Genomic DNA, 12,736 nt, shown 5'->3' on the forward strand with positions numbered 1-12,736 from the left:
GCCTTTAAGTCAGGTCTGGATAAATATAAATGAATATTCACATGTTCAAAACGCATTATTTTCCTGCAACAAAGTAACACAACATGGCTTGAACACCCCTTGCCACCCTTTCACATCTGTTTCTCCGTTTCACTCCACTCACAGGGTAAATCTCATATAAAGATTATATGCTGTTTATTGCTACATACATCACATGCTCTACAAAAAGGCAATTTACAGCAATGCTGCTGCACACGTACACACACAAAACAAAATGCACCTTTTCGTCAAAATGAAAATTTGGTGAGTAAGTACTAATAAATAAACAACACAAAAAATACATCCACATTTGAACATGAACACGTACATGTCATTGTTTATATCATGTGACTACTTTTAAATATATTAGTATGGTTTGAAAAGAAATGACTATAATGGCAATATAAGATCATATATACACATATATTTGAGGGTGTAATGTATAAAATATATAACACTTACTGTGGCCCGAAATCCAGTGTGGGCGGCTGAAACAGGAGCTGTCTCCCACTCTCCTGCACATAAAATGAGGAGCTGAGGAGAAAAGAGAGAAATACATGTGAACGTCAGGCAGATTGACGCTTTTTACAAGAAAAAGTGCTTTAAAAATACTGAGGTAAGAGAATCAAAACCACCAGAGAGGTTTTGCTCCTCTCTGGGGAAGAAAGGAAACTTTTTATGATGTGCTGGATAGTGTATACACATGAACAAATCAAAACATATGACTACTGTGTAGTATTATGCAACGAAGCACTTAACTCCATACTCCATTTGAGTTAACTGAAGATCTCAGGATGTAAAATCCTGATTTAAATCTGCATTAAAAACTAATTTTGTTGTTCTGTGCCTGGACTTTGCCCTGAGATAACATTTCACTGGTTTGAAAAGGCAAAAGGGAACTGACTATCACACAATGTCATCTTTTCACATGCATGAATGTTAATAAACCACAAACAGAGCAAGTTTGTTGGCAGTCTTTAGGGAATGACTTCATTGTTCTTGAGAGACAAACGTCTGCATAATACACTTAAGATACATGAGAATATCATCTGATTTTATAGGAACATTAGAAACAAACTGAGAGCTAAATGAACTTCCATCTATTATGAAGTGAACTCCACAAAAACGCCAAACTAAGCTATAAGTAAGGCTGCAAAATTCAGACACAGAAACCATGTAACAAACAAACACAACCAAACATAAGAAGTGAGCAAAATAGTAACAAGAAACTAAAACAGGAAGTTAAAGTGGGCAGCAGGGCAAAGCAGACCAAATCATAAACACCTCATGTTATACTCTAGTAATGCTTAATAAACTGCTTGTTTCTCTGAAAACACCAACTGAAAAAGGGAAACTGTGCAAAAAAGGGACTATTAACATGTTCTAAGAAGTTTTCTTGTTGAATTTTGAGATGAATGAGCTAAATGGGTTTTGGTACCGTGAGATCATAAACTTGACCTTGTTTTCAGTTCAATGAAAAGCATTTTCCAATTATTTGCAATGTACATTCTTAAAATCCCAACACTGATCTTCTACTCTGTGCTTAATTTCAGAGGCTGTGTGAAAATACATTTGAAAATATTGCATCACGTAACTGCATCATGCTTTCAAATATAGAAGTTTCAGTTAATAGTTTATAAGTTTCAGAAATAGTACAAAATTAGAAGTTTTTCCTGTATCAGTATTCCCCCACAGCAGAATCTTGAGCACAATGGCAAAAGAAATCATATTTTATCTGAGTTATGATTGTAAGCCTGCATTATATTTTGAATATTGAACAACATGAAATCCAGTGAAGTGTGATTTGCAAACACTCTGTATGACTCGAATGATCTGATTCCTTTGAATGAATCAAAAACACACATGCAAGCAGTGTAGTCCAATTCCTGAAATGAATGACATCCGAGTTGGTTCTTTGAATGAATCCTTCAAAAAGACGAATTACCCAAATTCATCTAAATCAAAACCAATTAAAATAAAAGAATCAAAAGATTTTGTGAATTGGCACTGCAGTTAAATTCTCAATGTGTGTGCATATGCAGGGTTGAAAACAGGATATTACCAACACATCTCTCATACTTGGAATAAACAAGTCTCCAACTCATAACACAAAGAAGTCTCGCAACGTGTCTACACTGGATGCGAGCGGCATGGTGCAACATGACAAAAATACTATGGAACCCATTATAATCAGTTATCTTGTTTACACTGGATGCAGCACAGTGTGACACAACGACACATCAGCAAACTGATAACTCCTATTTATGACAAACTGAAACAAAGTTCAAATCATTTGCAACAGTCGCTTCTTGCATCAAGTGTAGACAGCCTCACTGTGTGTGCACGTCTAAAGCGAACAATTTTTCACGCGAGTAGATTGCATACAAAGTGCAATGCAAAGATGCGAATAGGCACAAATTTGCGCTGGACAACGCGGATGATGCAAATTAGGCAACGCAATTGCCTCGAATGTGCGATATACGCCTCAATCGTGTCTTCTGCACATTTTAAAAATTTCAACGAGTGGAAAATTCGCATGACGCGTTATCGTTCAAGCAAATCAGCAAAGAGCTTATTGACTAAGAGTGTGACGATAAATCAATTCTGCGGTTTTCTGAATGCATCGCGATTCTCTCCGGAATCGATTCTGAGCTTAGTTTTTAACAGCATATGGTCTTTTAACTGTTCAAACAACTCTGCTAAAAACTATGGGTGATCGGGCTCTCTCTTCATTGGCTCCTAAATTCCCTGCCCTCTGAGATTAGGAATGCAGAATCCCTCAGTGTTTTTAAATCGTCCCTTAAAATGTACTTTTTTAGGGTAGCTTTTATGTGACTTAAGTGATTACTTTCTTTTATTATATTGGCTTTCTATTGTTTGGTTAGTCTTTTATTATCATATGGCAGTGCGTGCTTTAGAAACAGCCATACTCTGCTCACTTCCAGTTCCTTACACACACACACACACACACCACCACTTGAATCTAAAATAATCATTCATAAAGTTCTTACAGGTTGAAGCAAATTACAAGAGTGTTCACAGTGGGCGTCATAAAAGCTGAGATGCAAGTACATTTAACCATTTACATTGCCAAACGCACAAATGCTCTTCTTCGTGAGCATTTGAGCATGCAGTTAAAAACTAGCATAGAGTGCCATCTGCTGTTAAAAACTAAGCTCAGAATCGATTCCTGAGAATCACGATGTATTCGGAAAAAATAAAATTGAAAGAAAAATGTAAAAAATTAAAAAAAAACGCAGAATTGATTTATCGGTCGCACCCCTATTATTGACATCTGATTGTATCAGAAAATGAAGGAGAGCATTACGCAATGTATATAGAGCGATAACACAATGCAAATATTCACTTCGCTTTTGGTGTGCACACACCATCAAGCTGTTGCAGCACATCTGACGCATCATGTGTAGACACAATGTCAGTTCATTACATTGTAACCAGCTGAAATGTATGCGACAACTCACTTTTTTATTAATAAAATGCCAACCCCCTAATTATTGCTTAATTATTTATTAGGGGAATATTCCATCCAAAACTACACACCATCTCTTCTGCCTCCAACAGTCATACGCACATTCATGACTTCAAAGCTTGGTGTAAATCAGCATGTTGTGAAGTGTGATGTAAGTGCAATGTGAAAGTTGTAAGAAAAGTGCATCACTTCTCATGTGAGTTTTAGAACACATTTACTCCACGCTTCATCACATGAACCTACATATGACAGTTGGTCATACGCTTAAAAAGTTTAAACAATTAGTATTTCTCTCTCCCATACCTATCATTTCACTTCAGACAACATTCATCAAACAGGGTTGTATGGACTACGTCAACTTTTAGGGCTCCACCCACTTGCCTTATATGGACTCACAAAGATGGATTAATTAAATAAAGACATGACGAATCTTGGACGAAATGCAAATGTAATTTTGTACTGAATATGCCATTACTGGTCAAAAACCGAAGCTCTTAGGGGGTTCCAGCGAGTGGAAGAGACCACCAATTGAGTCGTGGGGGAATCCTTCCCCTCCAAACACTGTCAGTGGCTTGTCCAGGCTTTCAACAGCTAGGACCTCTGACATGAAGACACATATCAGTGGCCTTCATAACCGATTACCAACAGAAAGAGGAGAGCTCAAGGTATTTATCACTTCTGTAACAGTTCCAGGAAAGAACATATGAAACAAACCAATAATACTTCCATGAATACCTCTAAGCCTCAGAGAACATGTTTATAGCTTTGAACAGCTTTCAAAATTCTCCATAAAAGGAAAACGAACAAAGTAGATTGAACATAGAGAAACTGAAAGAGCATCAAATATGGCTTTCTGACTTTCAAAAAGAAGAAGAAAAAAATCATAAGAAATAAAATGGTAACAGGTTTCTGTCTGGCCATTATCACACTGGAAAAACAAGTTATTCGTGTTGTTAAACTTCATGGCAGTCACCCCAATCTAAATTCTGGACTACACAGAATTCAAGTCCCTCAGTTAGCTATCACTGAGCGAGTTTATAAAAAGACATGAGGTAGAGCTGATACCGGGACCAAAAGTTCAACAGATAACTATGCTATCAAATGGCTGCCGGTGGGTGGGGAGCACAGCTAAAGAGGTTCCAGAACATCCAATGATTCTGTCAAAAAATGATAACAAAAGCTCAATTAAACCCTTAACGTACAGTATGCCTAGAGGTAAAACAAAATATGTGTACTGGCTCCAAGGGTTAATAAAGAATCAGGGAATAGCATGGCGGCTGTCTTTCACCTGTATTGGTGTGAGTGGGAGCAATGTCTGGAGAACGCTGAATCACTGCATGAACATCAGATTACAATATCAACTATCAAGTTAAAAATCAAGGCACCTGTGGGTATATATTGTAAGGGGAAGTCGTGGCCTAATGGTTAGAGAGTCAGACTCGTAATCCAAAGGTTGCGGGTTCGAGTCTCGGGCCGGCAGGGATTGTAGGTGGGGGGAGTGAATGTCCAGCGCTCTCTCCACCCTCAATACCACGACTGAGGTGCCCTTGAGCAAGGCACCGAACCCCCAACTGCTCCCTGGGCGCTGCAGCGTGTGTGTTCACGGTGTGTGTGTTCACTGCTGTGTGTGTGTGCACGTTGGATGGGCTAAATGCAGAGCACGAATTCCGAGTATGGGTCACCATACTTGGCAGTATATCACTTCACTTCACTTCATATCCCATCTGTGGTGAAACAGGAACTACAGAGTAAGAGTTTCAGGTGAGCTTATTTTTTTAGTTCTGTGTAAATTAAATGCACTTTGTTATTGGTCACGCCACTCTGTTATGGGTGGGAACTGAGAACTGGTTATTATAATAGTTCCAAATAACACATTAACTGTTCTCGCTAAATTTGAATGAGAGTGCAACCAATTAAGTATGAACTTACTCTTTTAGTGAATCAAACACTTATTTAAAAAATTTACAACTTTGTTGCATTTAAGCTTTCAAGACTTCAGTTGGTGTGGTTACTGACTGGTTGTTTATATGACAACATATAGTTAAGATACAAAAACACTATCATTCAAAAGTTTGTGTAAGATGTTTTAAATGTTTCAAAAGAAGTCTTTTACTTATCAAGGCTGCATTTTAGTCAAAAAATACAATAAAAACAGTACAGCATTATTACAATTTAAAAACCCTGTTTTCTAATTAATCAGAAATGTAATTTATTCAAAGCTAGCCATTACTCCATTCTTCGGTGTCAATTAATCCTATAGAAATCATTATACATTTTTGGACGTGGTGAGAGAATACATTTATTATCATCAATGCTGAAAACAGTTGTGCAGTGTAATATTTTTATGTAAACTGTACTTATATGTGACCCTGGACCACAAAACCAGTCATAAGGGTCAATTTTTCGAAATTGAAATTTATACATGATCTGAAAGCTGAATAAATAAGCTTTCCATTGATGTATGGTTTGTTAGGATCGGACAACATTTGGCCAAGATACAACTATTTGAAAATCTGGAATCTGAGGGTACAAAAAATTCTAAATATTGAGAAAAGCACCTTTAAATTTGTCCAAATGAAGTTCTTAGCAATGCATATTACATATCAAAAATTAAGTTTTGATATATTAACAGTAGGAAATTTACAAAATGTCGGTCACACTTTAGAATAGGGAACACTTATTCACTATTAACTATGACTTTTCCCTCAAATTCTTAATTTGCTGCTTATTAATAGTTATTAAGGTAGTTGTTAAGTTTAGGTATTGGGTAGGATTAGGGATGTAGAATAAGGTCATGTAGAATAAGGCATTAATATGTGCTTAATTAGCACTAAGACATGGCTAATATTCTAGTAATATGCATGCTAATAAGCAACTAATAGATGTAACAGTAAAATAAAGTGTTACATGGAACATGATCTTTACTTAATGTCCTAATGATTATTGGTATAAAAGAAAAATCAATAATTTTGACCCATACAATGTATTTTTTGGCTATTGCTATAAATATACCCCAGCAACTTAAGACTGGTTTGGTGCTCCAGGGTCACTTTTTTTTTTTCTCACATTCACTACAGTTAAAACGTATATGAAATATTACCACACTTTAGTAGTTATCAATTTCCAGTGTAAAAAAAAAAAATCAGGTTTACAGCCTCTCTTTAAAGCTAACCATTGACATTTCTCACACTATGCATCACTTTGCTAGCAGTAGCATCACTTCCCATCACAGAAGAAAAAAATACTGCTGTTTGAAATAGGGTGTTCATTTCCTGTGTGTACCGAAACAGGAAGTTGTAGGTCATTTGAATAATGCAGGGTTTAGGGGTGTAGAAATGACACTTAGTAGCTGATCTGAGTTCAGCTTCATGTTTCAATGTTTAAGCCATTTGTACTGTACAGCAGTGTGCATATTATGGCCTGCTTGTGGAGTCTGATGATGAGCAGAGAGAGGAGCCAACAGCCTCACCACATTCAAAGAGTATGCAAAAAAAGAAAAAAACATGAAGTAGTATATTCAAATACTCAGAAATCAATGTCAATGTTACCCAATTCATTATTCACCCAAACCTATAAATTTCTTTCATTTGCAAAACACAAAATAGGATATTTTGAAGAACATGGGTAATCAAACAGTTGATGGTTCCCAAATTATTTTGTCATGTTCAAAATATCCTGTTCTGTGTTCAGCAGGTAAAGAAAAAATGTATACAGGGTTGGAACTAGTGATCGACCGATATTGATTTTTTATAACCGATACCGATACCAATTATTTGTATGTCTATGTGCCCGATAACCGATATGCAGAACCGATATTTATTTACTGTTATAGAGTAAATAAATTACTGCGTGAAGTAAGTCCATACTTCACTTTGGTTTTTCCTCCTTTCAGTCATCTTAACAAAAAATGTTTTGAGAATTAGCAGTCTTTCATGCAGGGCTCTAGACTCATTGTTCCCACTGATCTCACTTTTGCGCACGAGCACATAATTTGGTTGCAATTTGTTTTTTGTTTTTGCTACAACATTTGATTAATCAATGCATGCTGATGAACTTTTATCATAGTTTATAGTTATATGGTAACGAAAGTGTTCAACATTCAACTCGTTCTTTTTCATGTGTATTATTTGTGATTTAAATTTTCTGAACAGGAATTCTTTTTTCGTGCGCTTTTTACTTTCAAATTTGCGATCTTGGTGTCACATTTTACAAGAAAAGATCATTGTCTGTTTTGCTTATATCTATACACCTTTAACTTTTTAAGACTAAAACAAAAGATGGATTCATTGTTATTCTTAATTAAAAAGCGCAACAACAATAAAACAGTACATTGACAATGACAAACTCTTACATAACATTTATCAACAAAAACGAATAAGACGAGGCATGGCATAGGACACACCACATGCTGTACTATATACCTAGTATATTACAGAATGTTTAGCAAACTCCGAGGAAGCAAATAAATATTAATATATATTTTTTTTAAATTAAGGAAAGCCTCCATAGCATAATGTGAGGTAAACCGCAAAGATAACAAGCTTCTCAAAACGAAAACAAAAAGAAAAGTAAAACTAAACTGGCTGTAGCTGACAGGACTTACATGTTTTTTCTACAAGAATACCACCATGTTCACCTTCTCTGGTTTAAGAAGCGTCTTTTACATTAGTTTGAAAACAAAATCCTCCGTTGCGCTCCGTCCGCGACGCGCACCTTCGCGCTCGTGCTGACGCGCCGAGTATAAACCAGGCTCTACCCACGAAGCGCTCGCGCTGAAAACACCTCTCTTCACGTGATCAGTGAAATCTGACTCCTGCTATAATGTGCTGCGGCTGGCAGCGCGCGCTGTATGAAGCAGACGCTTTGGAGCAGCGCAGACCTGGCACTCGTACAAATGCGACCACGTCAAATTTTAACTCGCAAAAAATTACCATTTTGGTCGCAGTCTAGAGCCCTGTCATGTTAAATTTAATCTTCGTATTACAACAATAAAAAACATTTTATTTATAAAAAGCTTTAGCAGCAACACTAATATTAGCAGTAAGCAAAATGAACATGTTTATGCCTTTACACAGAACTATAGGCTACTCAAACTGCGATCGATCGCGGAGATAATAAATAATTAATTTCCATTGTTGTATTAATTTAGATGTTTATAAACGAAATAATGGTTATACAGTAAGTGTTAATACAATTTTAGGGTGCTTCAAAAAAGTGAATCTTGTTAAAAGTTACATGCGGTGGCCGTGCTGAGCATTTCTTGAGCATCAACCGCTGAGTGAACTGCAATATGAAAGCGGCTTCACGAGACTAATGATGAGCATATAGACAACAGAGAGAGAATTACATTCAATGCTTTTCTTTCCAACATGCAATCATTCATGGCTGTATTATTTAATTCATGCAAAGTTACGTCTTTATTGAGAGAGGACTTGACGGATTATCTACGTGACTCCGACTTCACGAGACTAATAGACCACAGAGAGAATTAAATTCAGCGCTTTTATTTCCACCATGTGCTAATTCATGGCTGTGTTATTTCAGGCAAAGTTATAGCCTATCTTTATAGGGACAGGGCTTGACAGAGTATCTTATTTATCATATTTCTTAGAGCCAAGTTGCATTTAAACTATATATCAGGCATTTATGTAATCCATTAATTTGTGCATTAATGCCTGTAATATTAAATAGTTTACTAACTACAGCAAATCAAGTACCTGCATGCCGTTGCTGTCTCGTCTCCCCTCAGATGCCCTGCAATTGCGATCCTGCGCGCAATTCTGAAAACGTCCACAAGATGGCGGTGTTTATCGGGGAATCCGATATTACAAAACCGATATTCGATTATGCAAAAATGCTTAAATATCGGGAAAAATATCGGTAAATCGATATATCGGTCGATCTCTAGTTGGAACAACTCGAGAGTGACTAAATGGTAACAATTTTAATATTTTGGTTGAACTATCCCTTTAAGCAGAAAGAAAAACGCAGTTCAATCAACACTGTATTCTGAACATCCTTCTTGTTTTGGATGCTTTGCAAGTAAAATGTCTGTTCAAATGGATTCTTAACTTTTCTCTTGATGCTTCAGCAGTGTGTTTTTGGTTATTCATTGCCCCGTGAAGAGCAGACATGAGGTGCCTGCTGGTATTTTTGTATACACTGTTGTTCGAGGTGCAACTGTGAGTGTCTTCAAGGAATATTCTGTGGTAGAAGCACCTTAAGCGCTACTGACAGCATGTGATTACTCCAGAAAACTATTTCAGCAGTTTGTGAAAACAATACCTCACCTTTGTGTCAATTATTGAGGCTTTAAGAATAAAATTGTGGTAAAACCTGAGAAGTTAACACTTCCTATCCTGCATTGCACAATACAGAAGGAAAAATATTACAGTAACACTTTAGAATAGGGAACGCTTATTTACTATTAACTACGACTTTTCCCTCAATAAATTGCTAATTTGCTGTATATTAATAGTAAGGTAGTTGTTAAGTTTAGGTATTGGGTAGGATTAGGGATGTAGAATAAAGTCATGTAGAATAAGTAGAGGTGTAACGATATCACAAACCGAACGATCACGATACACCACCCACGATACGAATCGCGGAACTCTCGTCGCGTACCGCGGTACTCACGCCCCCTGCTGCCCATTGTTGAGGTTAATGGCACTTATCTCTAACTAACTATTAATTTAAACTAATTTTTCTTTGCTTACATTTGATTAAATTGTATTAGTAACGACTAAGAGCTTTTTAAATTTTGTTCTAAATATTATATTCTAAAGTTACTGTTTTCCAAGTGCATGTCATTTCACGTGACTTGGGAGTGAGCGTCACACTCGGTTGCTAGTATATGCAGGATGGCTGCTTCGCATAGTACTGAAATTGCAGATCCCCCGGACACATTTAAGTCTCCTGTGTGGGAACACTTTGGTTTTCCAGTGGAGTACAGGAATGGAATTCGTGTCGTAGACAAAGCGCACACAATCTGTCGTAACCGTTTCACAAAACTCTCTTATATGACAGGAAACACATCTCATGGTGCGTTCACACCAGACGCGAATGAAGCGTTAGGCGCGAGTGATTTACATGTTAAGACAATGCAAAGACGCGATTAGACATCCTGCGGCGCGATTCGTGCGAATGAGGCGACCGCATTTCAGTCGGAATATGCTGCATGATGGTGTCTTTGAAAAAGAACTTAAAACTTCATTGAACTTCCAAATGTTTCTTAGAGTGGACAAGCCAGTGTTTATTTTTGACTAGAGTACATTGGAGTTTATTTATTTCATTTTAGTTTACTTCAGGTAAGCTGGCTGCACTAAAGAGACAAATGTTTATTTCTGACTAGTCTACATTGGAGGTATTTATTTCATTTTTGTTTACTCCGGTATGCTGACTGCACTAAAAATGTGAAGCCAAAGTTAATAAAAGAAAAAGTTAAGTCAAGTTATTGTTATTATTGAGTTAAGTGAATCTATTGTTCCTTAGCATTGCTGGTAAGATGACATGAACCCTACCCCCACAGCAAACCAAACCGGACCGGACCGAGGCTCCAAAACCATGAACCGAACCGAACCGTGCCACTGGTGTATCTTTACACCCCTAAGAATAAGGCATTGATATGTGCTTAATTACCACTAATAAATAGCTAATATTCTAGTAATATGCATGCTAATATGCAATTACTTAAGAGACCCTAAAATAAAGTGTTACCAATATTACTATGCATTACAGACATGTACAGTTATATTATAATACTGTTATTGTAATTAAAAAATACATCCAAAAGTTATGTCCTATTTAAGATCCAATGTAGAAATACATGTTAAACAATCTATATTTCATTATATATTATTTAGTTTAGATTCCTATGCATTATATACACATTAAATTATTTGTAATTATTTTATACAACAACATTCAAATAAGTGTTGTAACCTATATTTGTATAGAGGTTAATCTTTGTCCCATCTCACCATAAAAATATCTTCAAAATAAATCTTGGTTTTGTTGCTTTTTTAAGATGCAAGCAAAACCATTCATCAGTAAATTTATACTATATCCATCAATAAATTTATTGACATTTTGCCACCATTTTTTATTTACTCTGACCTTGGAGGTTTGTCAGTCTCAACAATTTCAAGGGAAGCAATACATTTTAACCAAAATTCAGCAAATATAAGACCGCATTCCACCAATCAAATAACAGATGGCAAAATCCAAAGACGATTAGATGAACAAAATAAAAATGATCAGCTCTGTTTTCAATAGATCTAATTTAGATTTAGCACGGCTTTGTGACAGGTGACCACGGTTACTGGTTACTACACAACAGTTGGTCACATGACAGGAGCAATAAACACACAAGCAATAAATGTGTTGCCATTAATTGGCGTCAACGTGACGCATCGTGGTTGCCAAAAACATAGAAACACAATCATCCTTCTACAATTCAACTAAGAAAATAAGAAAAGCACAATAAGCACATGGTGAAGAATGGCAAATTTGTTTTGACATTTTTTGTTGTTCTTTTTCCAGTGAAATATTCATCCACAATAACACAAGTACACTGCCCTAAATATTAGTGTGCAAGATCTAGAAGAAACATTGTGGAATGTTTTGGGCTTAATGGAATGTCGTTGATGCCAGAGCTGAAGCTATTTGTGGTGTTGGCAGAGGGCAGGGGAAGAGATGAGAGGGCGTAGCACAGCAGGAGGTGTGAAAATTAGCACTAGCGACCACAGAGAGAGAGAACTGCAGAACATGCTATACAGTATGGCTCTCTTTAAATTGCCACTTCAGGAAGCTATTATGCCACATTCACAGATGAGAGTTCACTCAGTGTCAGTGAGACAGATAATTGACAGACTTTGTTGCATGTTGTTGCAAAAAAATAAAAAAAATAATAATTGGTGTAGGATATTCTTGGAAACAATTTTCACTCAAACTGCTATTAAATGTCACGAATAAATTCAAAATATGGCCAGTAACAATGAATTAAGTGTACAATTGTGAAGTAAAAAGACTGAACTGACAAACTGTACTCTGTCCCCAGTACATTAAGGAACTTACAATGCAAGCAAACGGGGCCAGATTTTGGAGGGTTTCAAGTTTTGACAGATCTTTTCCTCCATATTGTGACGTACATCCAAGTGTAGAAGAGTTTTGGAAAAAAATAAAAAAAATTAAAACATAGTACAGAGACTTGGTTCCACATGGAAGTTT

General features: G+C 36.5%; 1 protein-coding gene across 2 annotated transcripts in view; it reads right to left on the reverse strand.

Annotated features, from left to right (window-relative positions):
- LOC306872071 (transmembrane protein 131-like) overlaps positions 1-12,736 on the reverse strand; it is a 63,177-nt gene that overhangs the window by 38,197 nt on the left and 12,244 nt on the right. For both annotated transcript variants that reach the window (XM_079420422.1, XM_079420421.1), the window contains exon 4: positions 481-552. In XM_079420422.1, the coding sequence (XP_079276548.1) occupies positions 481-552 (72 nt within the window). The remainder of the gene's footprint in view (positions 1-480; positions 553-12,736) is intronic.

This window comes from Barbus barbus (assembly GCF_936440315.1).
Source record: "Barbus barbus genome assembly, chromosome: 7".
NCBI classification, from domain to species: Eukaryota; Metazoa; Chordata; class Actinopteri; order Cypriniformes; family Cyprinidae; genus Barbus; species Barbus barbus.